The following is a 20,003-nucleotide window of genomic DNA, read 5'->3' as shown; positions in this document are numbered from 1 at the left end:
TCTTTATAAGATAGGTATATGATTTCAACATGAGAAGAGAGAGAAATCAGTTCTACTAACTTCATATTTTTATATATTTGCAGGGAAAAATACTTTCCTTCATTGCATATTCCATACTGAACTAGCAATCAACAGTGCTCTTCTAAAACCAAAATACTTTCTTCATTTGCCTTGTTTTTATTCTTACCCATGTAAATTTTTTTAACATTATGACATAGTAGTTTGAGAAGATAGCTAGCTCACTAAAAGGTGTGAAATTTTGGGAGGATTGAAGTTTGTCTTTTTGGAAAATAGCTTATACCAATAAATTGGCAACTACTGAAGCTCACTTGTTAAATAGTGTTGTGAGCAAAGCCTCTTTTCTGGGGACATGCTTCAATATATGATTATTACCAATGTGTATTGTAGTGGTTTCCATATCTTATCTAGGATGAGTTCTGAGATGTAAAAACTGGGGAGTATATTGCCTAGTCACTAATGGAAATTTGTACTTCAAATTGTTATTTCTGAAAAACGTAAAGTGAATTATGTCCCCAAATCTGTCTTTTTTTGTTCCTAATAGTTAACACCAAGAGATTTACTGTAATCCAGGTTTTTTTGTAAAATTACTTATGGATAAAATTCAAATTTAGTGAACTTATTTGTGTATTCAAAATTTTGCACAAAATGTTATTTTGCTGTCTTTGCCAACAATTCCCATTCTATTCTGTCTTTATTGAGCAAAAGGTGAGTGTGTACGTTTTAATCATCTTGGCAGGTTTTGTCAAACTAAGAGATTGGGGTAGAACACACACAAACTTTTTAGAAAAAGTAATCATCTTATTTTATCCTGTATATTATTTCTTGCTAAGTGTGTAGCTCATTTTATTGGCAAAAATTGTTCATATGGTGATTTCTGTAAAAATACTAATATCTGAAAACCAGTATACATAAATTTTATTTAGTAACTTTATTTTCAAATATTACTATAGGTTTGCTTTCTTTTATAATAAGAGGTTTATAGGCTATAAGTGTGGCTTGGGGTATCATTTTGAAATTAAATTAATCATTCTATAACATCAGCTATAAGATATAATCCAAACTTTTTAGCACAGCCTACGGGTCCTCATTAATTTGTCTTTTGCTCATCTGTCCCATTTCATTGTTTACTATTGTCCTACAAGCTAAACTTTACCCCCACTAGTCATAAACATTTTTGTTTGTTTCCCACATATAAACTGTTCTTGCCTTTGAATGTAATTTGGGGGAATTTTTTTTAACATGGAATACTAGTCAGTGTTACTTTGACTACAAATTTCTAACTCATTCTTCAAGACTCATTTCAGTGTGGTCTGTCTTCAATATTTAACTCTCTCTGCACAGGCGAAATTAGGTGCTCTGCCCTGTGTTCCCTTCTATACTCCCTTCTATTCTGATAAATAATAATAGCAATTATTTATTTTCATATCAGTCTCTAATAGAAGACTTCTGAACAACTTGAGTACTGGGATTGGGTCCTGTTGATATTTATCCTCAAGGATGAGTATATAGTAGATATTTAAATTGTTTGTTGAATGAACAAAGAATGATATGTTAGAGAAATTAACAGCAAAGGAATCTGTGAAATCTGTTTGGAAAAGAAATCCCAAAAGCAAAATGGGTATCTTTTTGGGGGGCGGGGGGTGGATGGAGGAGGAGTAAGATACATTGTGTTTAGAAACCATGGCATCGGGCCAGCCTCGTGGCTTAGCGGTTAAGTGTGCGTGCTCTGCTGCTGGCTGCCTAGGTTTGGATCCCGGGCGCATACTGACCCACCGCTTCTCCGGCCATGCTGAGGCCGCGTCCCACATACAGCAGCTAGAAGGCTGTGCAGCTATGACATACAACTATCTACTGGGGCTTTGGGGGGGAAAAAAATAAATAAAATTATAAAAAAAAGAAAAGAAAAGAAACCATGGCATCCTCTGACTTTGAATTTGCCTTATAAGCAGGATCATTTTGCAGTCACATTATTTTTGCTTAAAATCTGTCAGTGAAATTTCTGAAGGAGCTAAAACCACTTTTGAATAAATTCTCCTGTATTTTTACACTAATTAAATTTTTTTTTAATTTTAGGAAACACTCCTTTACATCTCGCTGTGATGTTAGGAAATAAAGGTTAGTAAATATTTTCTTTTTTATGTTTAACTTCACTCATGTATAGTCAGTTTAAAAATTTTAAGATTAATTTTATCTTCTGAGTTTTTAAAAATTAACCTGTTTATTTTATTTGCTAATTGATCTTAGGATTCAGTATATTAAAAATAACAAATATTTGGGGCCAGCCCAATGGCGTAGTGATTGAGTTCACCCACTTCGCAGCTGCAGCGGCCCTGGTTTCGCAGGTTCAGATCCCGGTCGCAGACCCGAGGCGCTGCTTGTCAAGCTGTGCTGTGGTGGCATCCTATATAAAATAGAGGAAGATGGGCAAAGATGTTATCCTAGGGCCAATCTTCCTCAGCAAAAAGAGTAAGATTGGCAACAGACGTTAGCTCAGGGCTGATCTTCCTCACACACACATGCAAAAAACAAATATTTTCTCATTTTCCGTAGCACTTTGTTTCAAAGAGTAACGGAAATCCTGTACTAACCTTTATGCCATTTGAAACTGGTTTTTTTCCCTTACTTGGTTATTTTATCAAACAAATATTTACAATTTAAGGAGACTCTTATTTCCGAATATTAAGGTTTATTAATTATTGTAATACTTTTAATATTCAAAGAGTTTTATAAAATTCTTTAATATGGACTATTTTGAATATCTAAACTCGTAAGTCTAGCCTTTTGTATGGTGGATTGTAACAATGTAATACTTGCTTTTTAATTTAAAAAGAAACAACTGATAGACAGGTGATTTAAAGGATCTACTTTTTAAGGCTATTTCTAGATGTAGTAAAATCTTAGTTATCTGGATTCCCAGTAATCCTGGAAAGTGAAGATTCCAGATAGCTGATCTGCAACCTTTTGAGTGCTAGATTCTTAAATTTTGGATGTGTTTGTTAAAAACCTTTTAAAAACATATACACTTGAATTTTTAAACAGGCTAATGAATCTTTGTTAACATTTTTCTTTCTGATGATCTAGAAGTAGCATTATGAACATCTGTTATTGTTATATAGTGTAATGTACCTGTTGGTATAAACATTTGATCTGAATGTATGCTATCCCAGGGGTGTTACTAGAACTTGCTTTGTTGAAAAATAAAATTCTTTTGCTAGTTGGTTTTTAAGTTCATATGCTTAAGTGAAGCATATGATCTGCAGGATAATTTAATTTTGATTTTAATTCTATATAGTTTGGTGACTCAAATCTTTCTTTATTTCTTTCTTTAGTTATGCTATTTTTTTCCTTCTTACAAGGAACAGACTCAGTCAAAGTAAAGAGAGATTCATTAAGAAACTACATTCCGTAGAAACTCAAGATAAGAGCACTAGCTACATCTCAGGAAGAGCAGTAACTAAGACAGTTTGGAGGATCAGCCATTCTCCTTCCTTCCTTTCCTTCTTCCTCCCTCCCTCCCCCCATCTATCTGTCTGTCTATCTGTCTGTCTATCTGTTGTCTGTCTATCTGTCTATCCATCCATCATCTGTCTATCTCTTATGGCGTGTCTGCTTTTCTTTATATATATGTAATATTCTCCCTTTTCTTGATTGATTTTTCTCTGTTTACTAATATTGAACATAGCCCAAAATAACTGTTCTAGGATCCTAAATCTTCATGACTTTCTGGTTTCAGTGTTCATCACCAGCTAGTTCAGTTTCTTAGGTTCCTGAATTTCTGAGCAAAAAGTTTGGTCGTTCATTTCAGGCCAAGCCACAGTGATGAGTGACTGGCAAGCTAATGAATTATCTTTGGGATACTTATTTACTTCTGTGAAATTATCTTTAGCCAGGCTGGCTTGGGGTGAGAGTTGGCGATAGGAGAGAGAATCAGTTATACACAGGAAGAATGTTTAGTTTAGCAGGAATATAGGCAGGGCAGGCCATGATAGTCATCTCTAGTTTAGTTACCTTGGTGAAAATATATCAGATGTAGTTGGCTCAATTTGACCAATAAAAACTTATACTATTTTTCAAAGAACATTGGATCAGAACTTTAGAAAATAACTGAAATGTATTGATCATTTGCAATACGCTTGATGCTGTTTTTAGTGCTTTATGCATATTTACTCATTTAACACAGCAACCATGTCATGAAGATATTATTATCCCCATTTCAGATGAAAAAAGTGAGCTCTGAGAGGTTAAGCAGTTTTCCCAGAGTAAAGTAGCAGAGTGATGACTTGAATTTGGAGTGTCTGGCTCCATAGCCTGGATTCCTAACCATTATGCTGGACTGCCTTGCTCTCTTTTTACTGAGAACCATTCAAAAAGGATATGGTCTGCATCAAAGTTAGCTAACATGCAGTATGCTTCCCTTCTGTTTTCATGGCAGACATAGTTAATTTGATGCCAAGTCTGATTGCTATTCTAATTTTAGCACCTTAATAGTAAACATGAATTTACCAGGATTTGAATGTGAAATGAAATGTATCTACCATCCCAGGTGTAGGTGTTCTAATTGTAGGTGGAGGTATTGTGTATTGTTATTCTTCTTCATAGGCTTCTATCAGCCTGTCCAAAATGTGTTTCACAGAACATTAGTTTCATGGGATATTGATAAGTTTTTAGAGGAAAATAGTTTCCTTTTCCAGGTCAAATAGATTTGGAAAATAGTGGGTTAATAACTATTAAGCAGTTTTCTTTATTGTACACCTTCTTAGAATTTCAATAATGCATGGTGACCTTCTGAGTTGGAGCAAGCATTGGATATGGAATCATTGTTCCCCACATTTATTTGGTGTTTGCTCTTTTTCACAAGTATCTTGAGAGACTCGAGTACTGTGGACCGTGTTTTGGGAAACACTTGGTTAGATGATTCAGGATCTGCAAATAATGTTGGTATTTGCTCTTTCTGAGTCCTTTTCATGTAGAGTAGGTACGGCCATTAGTATACTGATCCATTTACATTTTTCCATTTACATTTTTCCAGTTGTATACTCTTTGTTGCTTTTTTCCTTATGGCCTTTAATATTTTTGATATCTGGTTGCACAAGAGTGAGATTGAAATGTGTAGTGGAATATAAAACATCTATTTTATACTTAATTCTATAAATTAATTTTACATTATACCATTGTTCAGTCTATGCCTCTCTATTCTCCTTTATCTCCTCCTTTAGAGATATACTATACCTTTAGTGATTTTATTGTAGAAGTGTACTTTCTGTTTGTATACTTGTTTGTAAACACAGTAAAAATTCCCAGGGCATTCAAATAATATTTGTACATTGAATTAAAGAGAGATACTGTAGGACTTGCATACTTTTATTTACTTCTTTTCTCTCACTCAACCTACTGAATAACCTTATGTTTTCACTATTGAAGTTTGATTTTTTTTTGAATTTCTGGGTCCATTGACCACTTTGGCCATGTTGGCTGGAAAGTTTTTGGACTAAGAATTTGAGTTGAAATGTAAAAGAACATTATACTTAAAAAGGAGTTCAGGAATCTTTAGGAGATGAAACAGAATACTAATCTTTTTGTTTTTTTCTTTTTTTTTCTATTGTGAAATTTTTATTGTACATTATTGTTGGTCAGTCACCATATAAGTGCGTCCCTCCACCCCTTGTGCCCACCCCTCATCTGCCTAGCCCAAGTTAAACCAAAAGTGCCCATTAGCATAACATTAGGACAGCTGTTTTTTTCATTATTCCTGTACGTATCTACTTAGTGAATTATTTTTTTAAGTCTCCTTTAAAAGGCGTGCTAACCCTGACAGCCAGCACTTGTAGTTGTAAGTCATACTCGAGGGAATGATTATGACATCTGTGTGAAGTTTTTCTGCCTTTCTCTCAGTCTCTCTAACTGATTAGAGTTTGTTTTGGCTCATAGATCTTCTTTAAACAGTATTTCGTTGTTCAAAAGAAAGTGATTGAAAGGGCACAGAGAAACGTGAGAGAATTTGTGGGGGTCAATTACAAAACGACTATTCTGAAGGATGCTTTTGGGGACAGAAACATACCTCATATTTAGACATCTGTTTCTAAATTTTTCATACTTCATAATGTTGCATTAAACATTCCTGTGCGTAGATCTTAGGGCACAGCTGCCAATATTCTTTTTAGGCAACATTCCTAACAGTGAGGTTGCTTGGTCAGTGGAAAGGAGCATGAAAAAATTGGAAAGATATTGCCAAGAATGCGTTCCTGAAAGACATCTCCAGTTTATACTGGAATGATACTGCTTAAGAATGCTCATTTTCTCAAAGCATTGCCAATACCTTTTACTATCAACCTGTAATAGATTTGCCACTCAGATAGGCAAAAATAATATTTCATTTTTGTTTTTGATTTGCTTTTTTCTGATTATTGGTGAGATTAAACATCTTTAAAAATTTTTAATGACTACTTTTTTTTTGCAAATTGCCTGAAATTACATCTGTTTATCTATCATCAATATATCTATGCACACACATACACCTATACATATACATTTTCTCATGAGAATTTTTTATTTTCCTACTCATTTAAAAAACACCTTACATAATCTGGCTATTGATGCTTTGTCTGTTATATATCTTGCAAATATTTTGTCCCAGTCTGTCACTTGTGTTTTGATTTAGTTTATGGTATCTTCTGTCACACAAAAGTTTTGAGCTTTTATTAGGTCAAGTCAGTCTATTTTTTCTTTATGTTTTTTGAAGTTTGTGCCTTATTTAAGACCTTTCTACTCTAATATTAGAAAAATATTCTTTTATATATTGTGTATTTTTATAATTTTTAATTCATTTATATCTTTAATGCATTTAGTATATGTCGTGAGGTAGGGTAAACACTATTTTTTGCCAAACATCGTTTTTCCAAACTTTGAAACTTTAAATTTTCCAATTATATTAACACCGTTTATTGACTAGACCACCTTCTCTCCACTAACATGAAATGCTACCTTTATTATAAACTATGTATGTATCTACGGATCCTTTCTTGGACTTTATTTTCTATTTTCGAATATACATGATATTCTTTAATTATTACAACTATTAAATTGCCATTCTGAGTCCCTCATCCTTGTTCTTCCTTTTAAGAATTTACTGACTCATATCTTTGGAAGCAAAGGAGTTTAGTGGCTAAAAGTGGAGACTCTGGGTCAGATCAGCTGGGATCGGAGGTAATACTTTGCCTCTTGCTCATTTCGTGATGTTGGACGAGTCATTTAGCCTCTTTAAATCTCAATTTCCTTACTTGCGATGAGGATGATAGTGTTACAGTGAGGATTATAAGATAATTCATGTGACAGTGCACCAAAAATGTTAAATATCCCCAAATTTTAGCCATTTTTTAAATTATTTTGCATTTTCTTTACCATAATCAACTTTAGAACAAGCTTATCAAACTCTCTAAAAAATCTTCCTGTGATTTTGATTGTAATTGCTTTGACTTTGAAGATTATTATGGGAGAATTGCATGTTTATAACTTTATCTTCTCCCAGCTGGAACTTTTGTGTTTTTTTGGTCAATTTATTAAAGTTTCTATTCTATCTCTTAGAAAATCTTATAATTTTGTTAGTATGGGTTTTATACATTTGTTACATTTTTCCTATTCATTTTATGGATTTTGTTGCAATTGTGAACAGGATCCTCTATATTTTCTAATTGGGTATTGTTTTTTTGGAAGGATCTTGTTTTCTATCTTCCTTTTCTTAAGAGGACCTCAGATAACCCCATGAGAAGTGTTAAAACCGTGATGGCCCTTCCAAGTTGCCCCAAGTTAGGGTGCCTGGTCTGGGCCTTCACAGTCCTGTGTTGATCAGTCATTGGATTCAGGCTGCCTTGGAAGAGGCCATGACCTTGCTTCAGGAGCTCTGGTCAGCCCAGGCACTCCTTGAAGAGAAGGCACACCTGAGGGCTGTCTGCCAGCAGCGCTTTTAGCAGCTAGGGGACTAAATCCTGTAATCTAAAGGGGGATCTGGGCAGTGCACCACAGGGTCCATTGCAATAACATTAACGTGTAGATTAATATCTTTTTTTTTAAACATTTCTGGGATAATATATTGATTCTTATTTATTTATTTATTTGTTTATTTATTTGCTGAGGAAGATTGGCCCTGAGCTAACATCCGTTGCCAATTTTCCTCTCTTTTTTCTTGAGGAAGATTGTGTGTCCCCGAATGAACCCACGAAACCCAGGCTGCCAAAGCAGAGTGTGCAAACTTAACCACTACGCCGCTGGGCCAGCTACCATATTTATTTTTATTACTGATAAATTTGAACTTATTTCTACCATCTCTTTAACGCAGATAGGGTGACATCAGGGCACCCACCTCTTCTGCCAGATCCTCGGAGGTTGGGTCGAACTAACTTAGCTCCTTTGAAAGATGCTTTTCTACTAATCGCTCCGATAAACGTTCGAGGTATCCATTGGTCTGGTACTCATTGACCTTTTCATTAGAAGCTCTTGCATATGTTCCTATCTTCATAATAGTTGCCTTCACACATTGTGGGCTATGGTTTTTTGTTTTTACTCCTTTCAAGCTTTCAGAGCTCTTTCAAAATTTCAGGTGAATGACTTAGTTTCTTATTTTTCTGAAATGTTGCAGCTTTATTTTCTTTTCAAAAGTGTCTTTTCTGGCATTTCAGGGGATTTTATATGGGTAGGAGTGTAAATGTGTGTGTTCAGTTCAACATTTTGATTGAACCTCTTCTAATTCTTATTCTCTATTCCATAGCTTTCCATGGTATGCGTGTATGTATGTGTATATGCGTATAAAAATATATATATACACCTAATCGTTTATCTACTGATGGACATTTTAGTGAATTTCAAAATCTTACTGTTACAAATAATATTTCAAAATGCATATGTTTACACACATTCACAAATATTTCTAAGATAGATCCTAGAAGTTAAATTATTGCACTAAAGGTATATGCAATCAAAACGTTGATAGATGCTATCAAATTGTTCTTCAAAAATGTTGTGTTAGGGCCGGCCCCGTGTCTTAGTGGTTAAGTGCACGCACTCCGCTACTGGCGGCCCCGGGTTTGGATCCCGGGCGCTCAACAACGCACCACTTCTCCGGCCATGCTGAGGCCGCGTCCCACATACAGCAACTAGAAGGATGTGCAACTATGACATACAACTATCTACTGGGGCTTTGGGGGAAAAAGAAGGAGGAGGATTGGCAATAGATGTTAGCTCAGAGACGGTCTTCCTCAGCAAAAAGAGGAGGATTAGCATGGATGTTAGCTCAGAGCTGATCTTCCTCACAAAAATAAATAAATAAATAAATAAATGTTTAATAATAAAAAAAAATGGTGTGTTAATTTTCATTACCATGAACAGTATTGTAAGAGTATCTGTCCAGATATTCAAAAACATAGAATTTTAATCTTTTTTCAAATTTCCCAATTTAATGGCTTAAAAAAATCTCATTTTTGCTACAATTCGCATTTACACAACTAGCAGTGAAAGTGATTATCTTTTCAAAAAGTATTTATTTATGTACTTTTGAATTGTCTTTGACTATTTTTCATTTGAGTTCATATCTTTATTTTTCTATTAGTGAATTTAAAGGAATTTTTATATGTTTGTATATAAATCCTTTCTCTCTTATATGTAGTAAATATTTAATCACAGTATTTTGCTTGTTTTTCAAACTGGTATTTTGCTCATTGACACTTCCAAGTTTTTATGAAATAGCCAAATCTGTCAAAATTTTCTTTTATGTAATCTGAGGTTTTAGTTTTGTTTAGAAAAGTTTTACAATCCAAGATTACAAAAATATTCTTCTATATCTTGTGGTAGGCAGAAAAATGGTCCCCAAATATGTCCATGTACTAATTCCCAGAACCTGTGTATATGTTAGGTCACATGATGGATGAGAATTTAGGTTGTAGATGGAATTAGGATTTTTAAACAGCTGACATTAAACTGAGGAGATTATCCTGGACCATCAAGGTGTAATCACAAGGGTTCTGATAAGGGAAAGAAGGAGGCTGAGGAGGGAGGGTCAGAGTGGTGTAGGGTAAGACGCCACTGGGCATTGCTGGCTTTGAAGATGGGAGGAGGACACGAGCCAAGGAGTCCAGGCGGCCTCTAGAAGCCGGAGTCTCTCCTACAACCTCCAGAAAGGATCTTGGCCCTTAAGTTCAGCCCAATGAGACCCATTTCAAACTCTGACCTCCAGAACTTTAAGAGAACAAGTTTGTGTTGTATTAAATAACTGTTTGTTGCAATTTGTAACAGCAGCAATAGGAAATTAATGCAATCTCCTTTTTTAGGACTTTTGTATTTTGTTTTTTAAATGCCAATCTCTAATCAATTTAAAATTTGTATTTGTGTGTGATGTGAGATAGGAATCTGACTTAATTTTTTCCCAAAGCCTTCAACACCATCTGTTGAATAAGCTGGTCTTTCCTGACCGCTAAGGTAGGCCAGCTTTATCACATACTGAATTCTCATACACACATGCTTCTATTTGTGGGCAATTAGTTTTGTTTCATTGATCTACTTACCTATTTTTACATTAATATAATTTTCTTTTATTACTATAATTTTTTTATTGTGAAATTTTTGTTGTACATTATTGTTTATCAGTCACCATATAGGTGCATCCCTCCACCCCTTGTACCCACTCCCCACCCCCCTAGCCCCTGGTAACCACCAAACAGTTCTATCTGTCCGTGTGTTGGTTTATCTTCCACATATGAGTGAAATCATGCACTGTTTGTCTTTCTCTTTCTGGCTTATTTCACTTAACATAATACCCTCCAGGTCCGTCCATGTTGTTGCAAATGGGACAATTTTGTCTTTTTTTATGGCTGAGTAGTATTCCATGGTATATATATACCACATCTTCTTTATCCAATCATCAATCGAGGGACACTTGGGTTGCTTCCATGTCTTGGCTATAGTGAATAATGCTGCGTTGAACATAGGGGTGCATAAGCCTCTTTGGATTGTTAATTTCGGGTTTGTTGGGTAGATACCCAGGAGTGGGATAGCTGGATCATAACGTGTTTCTATTTTTAATTTTTTGAGGAATCTCCATACTGTTTTCCATAGAGGCTGCACCAGTTTGCATTCCCACGAGCAGTGGATTAGGGTTCCCCTTTCTCCACAGCCTCTCCAGCATTTGTTGCTTTTTGTCTTGGTGATTATAGCCATTCTAATGGGTGTAAGATGATATCTTAGTGTCGTTTTGATTTGCATTTCCCTGATGATTAGCGATGTTGAGTATCTTTTCATGTGCCTATTGGCCATCTGTATATCTTCTTTGGAGAAGTGTCTGTTCATTTCCTCTGCCCATTTTTTGATTGGGTTGTTTGTTTTTTTGTTATTCAGTTGTGTGAGTTCTTTATATATTATGGAGATTAATCCCTTGTCAGATATATGGTTTGCAAATATTTTTTCCCAGCTGGTGGGTTCCCTGTTCATTTTGGTCCTGGTTTCATTTGCCTTGTACAAGCTCTTTAATCTGATGAAGTGCCACTTGTTTATTTTTTCTTTTGTTTCCCTTGTCTGAGTAGACATGGAATTCAGAAACATCCCTTTATGGCTGATGATGAATAGTGTACTACCTCTATTTTCCTCCATGTGTTTTATAGTTTCAGGTCTCACCTTCAGGTCTTTGATCCATTTTGAGTTAATTGTTGCAAGTGGCTGTCCAGTTTTCCCAGCACCACTTATTGAAGAAACTTTCCTTTCTCCATTATATGTCCTGAGCTCCTTTGTCAAAGATTACTGCCCATAGTTATGAGGTTTTATTTCTGGACTTTCAATTCTGTTCCATTGATCTGCGTGTCTGTTTTTGTACCAGTACCATGCTGTTTTAATTACTATCACTTTGTAGTATGTTTTGAAGTCAGGGATTGTGATGCCTCCAGCTTCGTTCTTCTTTCTCAGGATTGCTTTAGCTATTCTGGGTCTTTTGTTGCCCCATATGAATGTTAGTATTCTTTGTTCTATTTCTGTGAAGAATGTCCTTGGGATTCTCATTGGGATTGCATTGAATCTGTAGATTGCTTTAGGGAGTATGGACATTTTAACTATGTTTATTCTTCCCATCCAAGTGCATGGAATATTTTTCCATTTCTTTATGTCATCATTGATTTCACTCAATAATGCCTTATTGTTTTCATTTTATAGGTCTTTCACCTCCTTGGTTAAATTTATTCCTAGATATTTTATTCTTTTTGTTGCAGTTGTAAATCGGATTGTCTTCTTGAGTTCTCTTTCTGTTAGTTCGTTGTTGGTATATAGAAATGCAACTGATTTCTGTAAGTTGATTTTGTACCCTGGAACTTTGCTGTAGTTGTTGATCATTTCTAATAGTTTTCCAATGGATTCTTTAGGGTTTTCTCTTTATAAGAACATGTCATCTGCAAACAGCAAGAGTTTCACTTCTTCCTTGCCTATTTGGATTCCTTTTATGCCTTTTTCTTGCCTAATTGCTCTGGCCAGAACCTCCAGTACTGTGTTGAATAAGAGTGGCGAGAGTGGGCACCCTTGTCTTGTTCCTGTTTTCAGAGGGATGGCTTTCAGTTTTTCTCCATTGAGTATGATTTTGGCTGTGAGTTTGTTGTATATGATCTTTATTATGTTAAGATACTTTCCTTCTATACCCATTTTGTTGAGAGTTTTTATCATAAATGGATGTTGGATCTTGTCAAAAGCCTCCTCTGCATCTATTGAGATGATCATATGGTTTTTATTCCTCATTTTGTTAATGTGGTGTATCACATTGATTGATTTGCAGATGTTCAACCATCCCTGTGTCCCTGGTATAAATCCCAGTTGATCATGGTGTATGATCTTTTTAATGTATTGCTGTATTTGGTTTGCGAATATTTTGTGGAGGATTTTTGCATCTGTGTTCATCAGGGCTATTGGTCTGTGGTTTTCCTTCTTAGTATTGTCTTTGTCTGGCTTTGGTATCAGGGTGATGTTGGCCTAGTAGGATTTGTTGGGAAGTGTTCCATCTTCCTCTATTTTTTGGAATAGTTTGAGAAGGATAGGTATTAAGTCTTCTTTGAATGTTTGGTAAAATTCTCCAGAGAAGCCATCTGGTCCTGGAGTTTTATTTTTTGGGAGCTTTTTGATTACTGTTTCAATCTCTTTACTTGTGATTGGCCTATTCAGTTTCTCTATTTCTTCTTGATTCAGTTTTGGGAGATTGTATGAGTCTAAGAATTTATCCATTTCTTCTAGATTGTCCAATTTGTTGACATATGGGTTTTCATAGTATTTTCTTATAAGCTTTTGTATTTCTGTGGTATCTGTTGTAATTTCTCCTTTTTCATTTCTAATTTTATTTATTTGAGCCTTCTTTCTTTTTTTCTTGGTGAGTCTGGCTAAGGGTTTGTCAATTTTGTTTATCTTCTCAAAGAACCAGCTCTTGGTTTCACTGATACTTCCTACTCTTATTTCGTTTCAATTTCATTTATTTCTGCTCTGATTTTTATTATTTCCCTCCTCCTGCTGACTTTAGGCTTTGTTTGTTCTTCTTTTTCTAATTCTGTTAGGCGTAGTTTGAGGTTGCTTATTTGGGCTTTTTCTTGTTTATTAAGGTGGGTCTCTATTGCTATGAGTTTCCCTCTCAGGACCACTTTTGCTGCATCCCATATGAGTTGGTGCAGTGTATTTTCATTTTCATTTGTCTCCAGATATGATTTGATTTCTCCTTTGATTTCATCAATGATCCATTGGTTGTTTAGTAGCATGTTGTTGAGTCTCTACAGGTTTCTGGTTTTTTCCTTGTAGTTGATTTCTAGCTTCATGGTATTATGGTCAAAAACGATGCTTGTTATGATTTCAATCTTCTTAAATTTGTATAAGGATGCCTTGTAACCCAACATATGGTCTATTGTTGAGAATGTTCCATGCACGCTTGAGAAGAATGTGTAATCTGCTGTGTTTGGATGGAGTGCTCTGTATATATCTATTAAGTCCATCTCATCAAGGTTTCTGTTTAAGTCCATTATTTCCTTATTGATTTTCTGTCTTGATGATCTGTCTGTTGATGAGAGTGGGGTGTTAATATCCCCTACTATTATTGTGTTGTTAATATCTCATTTTAGGTTTGTTAATAGTTGCTTTATTTACCTTGGTGCTCCTGTATTGGATGCATATATATTTAAAAGTGATATGTTTTCTCGGTGGAGTGTCCCTTTTATCATTATATATTGCCCCTCTTTGTCTCTCATTACCTGTTTTATCTTGAAGTCAACTTTGTCTGATAAAAGCATGGCAACACCTGCTTTCTATTGTTTGCCATTAGCTTGGAGTATTGTCTTCCACCCTTTCACTCTGAGCTTGTGTTTGTGTTTAGAGCTGAGATGTGTTTCCTGGAGGTAGCATATTTTTGGGTCTTGTTTTTTAATCCCTCCCACCACTCTGTGTTTTTTGATTGGAGAGTTCAGGCCATTTACATTTAGGGTAATTATTGATATACGGGGGCTTGTTGTTGTTATTTTATCGCTCTTTTTCTCGTTCTTTTGCATTTCTTTTGTTTCTTGTCCCATGTGTTTTGGACCACCAATTCAGTTTGGTAGTTCTGTGTGGGGTTTCTCTTAGCTTTCTCTTTCTTTATAGTGTGTGATTCTGTTCTGATTATTTGGTTAGTGGTTACCATGAGGTTTGTATAAAAAATGTCATGGGTGTGATAGTCCATTTTTTGATGGCCTCTTATTCCCTTAGACTAAGTTGATTCGATGCCTTTCCTCTTCCCCTTCTAAGTTATTGTTGTCACATCTTATTCCTTCTTGTGTCGTGAGTTCGTGTTTAACATGATGAGGTTATGTTTATTCTTGGTGTTTACCTTCCCTTGATCTTTGGTTTTATAATTAAGTGTTTGCTAATCTATTTTGATAGAAGACTGCAATTTTTTTGGTTTTGTCGACCTATTTTCCTTCTTGTTCAAAACTTTCAATCCTCTTTCTCTTTTTTTCCTCAAGATTGAGGGCCTTCTTGAGCACTTATTGTAGTGGGGGTCTTGTGGCAATGAGCTCCCTTAGCTTTTGTTTATCTGGGATAGTTATTATTTCTCCATCATATCTGAAGTATATTTTCTCTGGATAGAGTATTCTTGGCTGAAAGTTTTTGTCCTTCAGAATTTTGAATGTATCGTTTCACTCTCTCCTAGCCTGTAACGTTTCTGTTGAGAAATCGGCTGAGAGCCTGATAGGAAATCCTTTGTATGTTATTTTTTTTTTGTCTAGCTTCCCTTAATATTTTTTCTTTGTTGTTGACTTTTGCCCACTTTACTACAATATGCCTTGGAGAGGTTCTTTTCGTGTTGATATATTTAGGAGATGTATTGATTTCATTCACTGGTATTTCTAGCTCCTTCCCCAGGTTTGGGAAGTTCTCAGATATTATTTCTTTGAACAAGTTCTCTGCTCTTTTTTCCCTCTCTTCTCCCTCTGGAATACCTATAATCCTTATGTTGGATTTCTTAATAGAGTCGGATATTTCTCGGATAGTTTCTTCATTTCTTTTTAGTCTTAGTTCTCTTTCCTCCTCCATCTGGGGCATTTCTGCATTGCTGTCCTCAATATTGCTAATTCTTTCCTCCATATTGTCAGCTCTGGTGCTTAAGGCCTCCAGATTTGTCTTTATCTCCTCTATTGTGTTTTTCATCTCTAAGATTTGTGATTGCTTTTTTTTTACAGTTTCAATCTCTTTTGTGAAGAAACTCCTGATTTCATTGTTATTGTCTGTCTGTGTTTTCTTATATTTCATTACGCTTTTTTATGATGGCTATTTTGAATTATCTATCATTAATGTTATACGTTTCTGTGCGTTCTGGGTTGACTTCTGGGTACTTGTCATTTTCCTTTTGGTGTGGAGATTTAATATATTTTTGCTTGGTGCCTGCTGGTGTTGGCTTACTTTTCCTCATAGTGAAAATATATGGTCACTGTTTCCTCTTGCTGCCGCTGGGGGTCAAGGGCTGTGTATTGTGGCCCGCCTCAATCCACAGGCACTCTCGTCGGCCCCTTGCTGATCTGAATCGTGGCTGAGCAAAGGCTGTTGGGGGTGAAGCGTGGGAACAGCTGGAGCTCGAGCGTGGCAATAGCTGGGACTGGAGTGCAGCTGGGCTGAAGCAGCTGGGGCTTGAGTGCGGGTGGGTTGAAGTAGCTGCAGCTGAAGTGCCACTGGACCAAAGAAGCAGGAGCTGGAGCGCTGCCGGGCCGAAGAAGCAGGAGCTGGTGTGCCGCTGGGCCAAAGAAGCTCAAACTGTAGTGTGGTGGGCCCAAGAAGTTGGAACTGGAGTGTGGTGGGCCAAAGTTGCTGGCACCAAGTTAGCTGGAGCCTGAGCACAGGTCAAGCTGCAGCAGCTGGAGCCACGGAGGTGGGGCGGTCAAGCCAAAGGAGCTGAGTGTGGGGCACTGTCAAGGTGATGCAGCTGGAGCTGGGGCACAGTCAAGCCAAAGGAGCTAGGTCCATGGCACGGTGGATCCGGGGCAGCTGGGGCTGTGGTGCAGTGGGGCCTGAACTGCCGCTGCCTCTGGTGTGGAGGCGCAGGCTCACCCCACTGCTGGTCGGGCCCTGGTACCTGGGGGCCACTGCCTGTGAAGTCGGGGTGCAGTCACACTGCCCCTGATGCTGGGGCCCGGGTGCCTGGGGCCGAGGCCTCTGGGGACGGGGCTGAGCTGAAGCGCCGCTGTGCTGAAGTGCCGGCTGGGTGCGCTGGGTGGGGGATGGGTGCTTACTTTCATCTCCCCCATCTCAGAGGTTTCTCGCCTCGCTATCCTCTCTGCATTCCTGAGGGGCTAGGTTGTTGAAAGTACTCTCGCAACAGTTCCAATCTCTCTGTAGGGGAATTCCCACAGGCTGCAAGGGGTCTTGGAGAGCACCGGTTTTCATGCGGTGAGCCCCCCCTCCCTGCCCCTGAGAGCCACGTGGTCTGTGTCTCTGGGTCGCAGTCCTTGGGGAAGGAAGGGAGCTCCTCTTACCTCCTTCCACTCACTCAGGGGATTCCAGCACCTCAGTCCTTGGGTGTATGGCTGCTTGGGTGCCTCAGATGTCTCCTTGTTGTGTGAATAGCTTTTGTTGGAATATAAATGTCCTTTTTGTTGTGTCTTAGAGGAGGAGAGTTCAATGGGGGAAGTTCACCCTGCCGTGATGCTGATGTCGCTCCCTAGAATGCTAATCTTTAATTCTTATCCTTTTGGTAAGACATCAGAGAAAGGTTCTTCAGACCAGTTGCTGTAACTTTTAATTTATTCTTAGTCTTTTCTGGATCTACAATTTTTTATTTTTCCCTGAAATAACTCTAGGATTAGTATGATTTTCACTCTCATAAAGGTCTCCCTGCATGTTCTGTTTTTTCCCAACTGTCCTGTTTGTCCCATCTACTCTCTTTATATTTTATCACTTTTATAGCTTTTGCTTATTTATATGTGATTTCTGTTTCTCATAATTTCATTTTGTGCAGACTCCTTAAGTCCTAACTTCTTTGTGGCACATTTATGCATTCTTTAAGCCTTCGTGTGGTTGTTAACTACCTTGTTTTCTTGTTATTCATTGTTAAAATTACTGAGAAAAGGCATTTGATTGATGCAGTTCTTTTTTTTTTTTTAATGTATGAGAATATGTCATAGGTCGTTGGCATATCCATGATTATCTGACTTTTCATTAGTTGCTCTTTCCTACATCAGTTGAGTTGTGACTGGTGAGTGAAGGACACCTGTTCAGCAGGATCTGTGGCATATTAGAAAATATAGTTGACATGTCTAGCATATATATAAATTATACCAATCCTATACCTTAGTTTACGTAAGTGGGATATTGCTTTATATACTGTCATGCAACTTTCTTTTTAGTATTTTAAATATTAAATATTTTAAATTAAAATTTTTTCTTTAATGACTTTTAGATTATTAAGACATGCTTGTTGAAACAATTGAAGTAACACAGTAGAAAGATGTATAAAAGCATCATCTGTCCTACCTTTTTTTCTGATGTGATTAACACTAATAGCCTGGTGGGTATCCTTGCACACCTTCCTCCTTACTTAAAACACAGGGTCTTTGTTGTTTTTGCCGAAGGTGAATACTACATACAGTACTTTGCCATATTTTTCTTTTCACTCAAAAGTTTATCATAAAATACTTTACAAATCTGTAGATATATACCCATATTTATGTTCCCCTAACTTATTTATATATGTACACATACAGACATATTTACATAAAACCCCATGGTGGGTTTCTTGAAGGGAGGGTCCATTTTACGTATTTATTTATTTTTAAAAATTCTTTTTAGCTGGTCTCTCTGTTATCTTCTCTCCTTCTTAACCCCTTCTCCCAATAAACATGGTAACCCCTGTTAATAACCTCCTGGATATTATTCCCTACTTTTCTCCATGTTTATTATTATAGTATACAGATATGTGTGTATGTATCTAAACACATTCATATATATAGTTTTTTAGTTCTTTTTAAAAAATGAGATCATAATATACTTCTGCACTGAGCAGGTATGTTATATCATTTAGCAGTACAGTGTGGACATTCCATTAAGTCTGTTGGGATGGCTTAAATTCATTCCTTTTTTTGAAAAATTTTTTCCGTTCCTTTTTTTCTTTCAACACTTTATTATGAAAAATTTCAAAATTTCAAATACAGAAAAACTGAAAGATTGTCACAATGAACATTAAATATTGAATTGAACCACCTAGGTTCAATAATTGTTAACATTTTATCATATTTGCTTTATCTTTCTCTTAGTGTGTTATATATATTTTTATGTACCATTTGGAAATTAGAGGTAGACACTGTGACTTTTTACCACCAAATACTTCAGCATGCATCTCTAAGAATGACATTCTCCTTCATAACCACAATATCATTATCGCACCTACAAAAATTAATAGTATTGTTATAATATCTGATATCTAATCCATATTTAATTTTTTCCAGTTTTTCTAAAAATGTCTTTTATGTGTGTTTTATATTGAACCAAGACTCAGCTGAGGTTTACTCATTGCATTTGGTTGTTATGTCTCTTTATTTTAATCTAGAAAAGTTTGCCCACCTTTCCTTTCTTCCTTTGCACCTGACTTTTTTGAAGAATCTTGCCCAGTGAATTTGTAGAATGTCCCCCATCTTGGATTTGCCTGATTATTTTCTCATGTTGTTATTTAACTTGTTCCTTATCCTCTGTCTTTTCTGTAAATTGAAAATTAGCTATAGAGGCTTGATTAGATTCAGGTTAAACATTTCTGGAAAGAACACTGCATAGGTGATGTTATGAACTTAATATTGCATCACAGTAGGGAATATAATGTCAAGTTATCCCACTATTAATGCTGCTAAGTTTGATCACTTGTTTAAGATGATGATCTCCACATATCTCCACTGTAAAGGAACATTTTTCTCTGTATAATTAGTAAGTAATCTTGGGATAATACTTTGGTATCATGTGAATATTCTGTTTTCCAGCACATAACCTTTTACCTATTGGCTTTAGCATTCATTGAGGACCTTTGCCTAAATCAGTTATTACTTTGAGGTTGTAATATGATGATTTTCTAATTTTATCCTTCTACATTTCTTCTGTCATTCTTCTACATCTTCTACATTATTCTACATTTATTAACTAGTTTTCTTCTGTAAAGAAGAAGTCATTGCCTTCTTTTATTTTTTGATGTCATTATGGGCATGTCAGTTATTTTTTGTTTAATGTGTTATAACTAGGCATTATTCTTTTTGGTGCTCAGTTTTCCATATTTGGCCATGGTTGACCATTTAAGCTGTCTCCTTTGTCCCTTTAATATGACTCTATTCTTAAAAAATGACTGCATATTACTCTAGTGATGTAGATGTATCATGCTTTAGTCAATCATTCCCCCCCGATGGATATTCACTTAGTTTCCAATATATTTGCCATTATAAACAATGCTAAAATAAACATTCTTGTGCATATATTCTTATATACTA

General features: G+C 36.2%; 1 protein-coding gene across 2 annotated transcripts in view; it reads left to right on the top strand.

Annotated features, from left to right (window-relative positions):
• ANKRD13C (ankyrin repeat domain 13C) overlaps positions 1-20,003 on the top strand; it is a 100,196-nt gene that overhangs the window by 24,665 nt on the left and 55,528 nt on the right. Inside the window, exon 2 of one of the 2 annotated variants that reach the window (XM_058538280.1) lies at positions 2,095-2,136. The exons of the other annotated variant lie outside the window; for it this stretch is intronic. Coding sequence (XP_058394263.1) covers positions 2,095-2,136 — 42 coding nt within the window. The remainder of the gene's footprint in view (positions 1-2,094; positions 2,137-20,003) is intronic. 2 annotated transcript variants of the gene reach the window in all.

This window comes from Diceros bicornis, chromosome 4 (assembly GCF_020826845.1).
Source record: "Diceros bicornis minor isolate mBicDic1 chromosome 4, mDicBic1.mat.cur, whole genome shotgun sequence".
NCBI lineage: Eukaryota > Metazoa > Chordata > Mammalia > Perissodactyla > Rhinocerotidae > Diceros > Diceros bicornis.
Note: the sequence above shows the minus strand (reverse complement) of the source record. Positions and strands in the feature narration are given on the sequence as shown.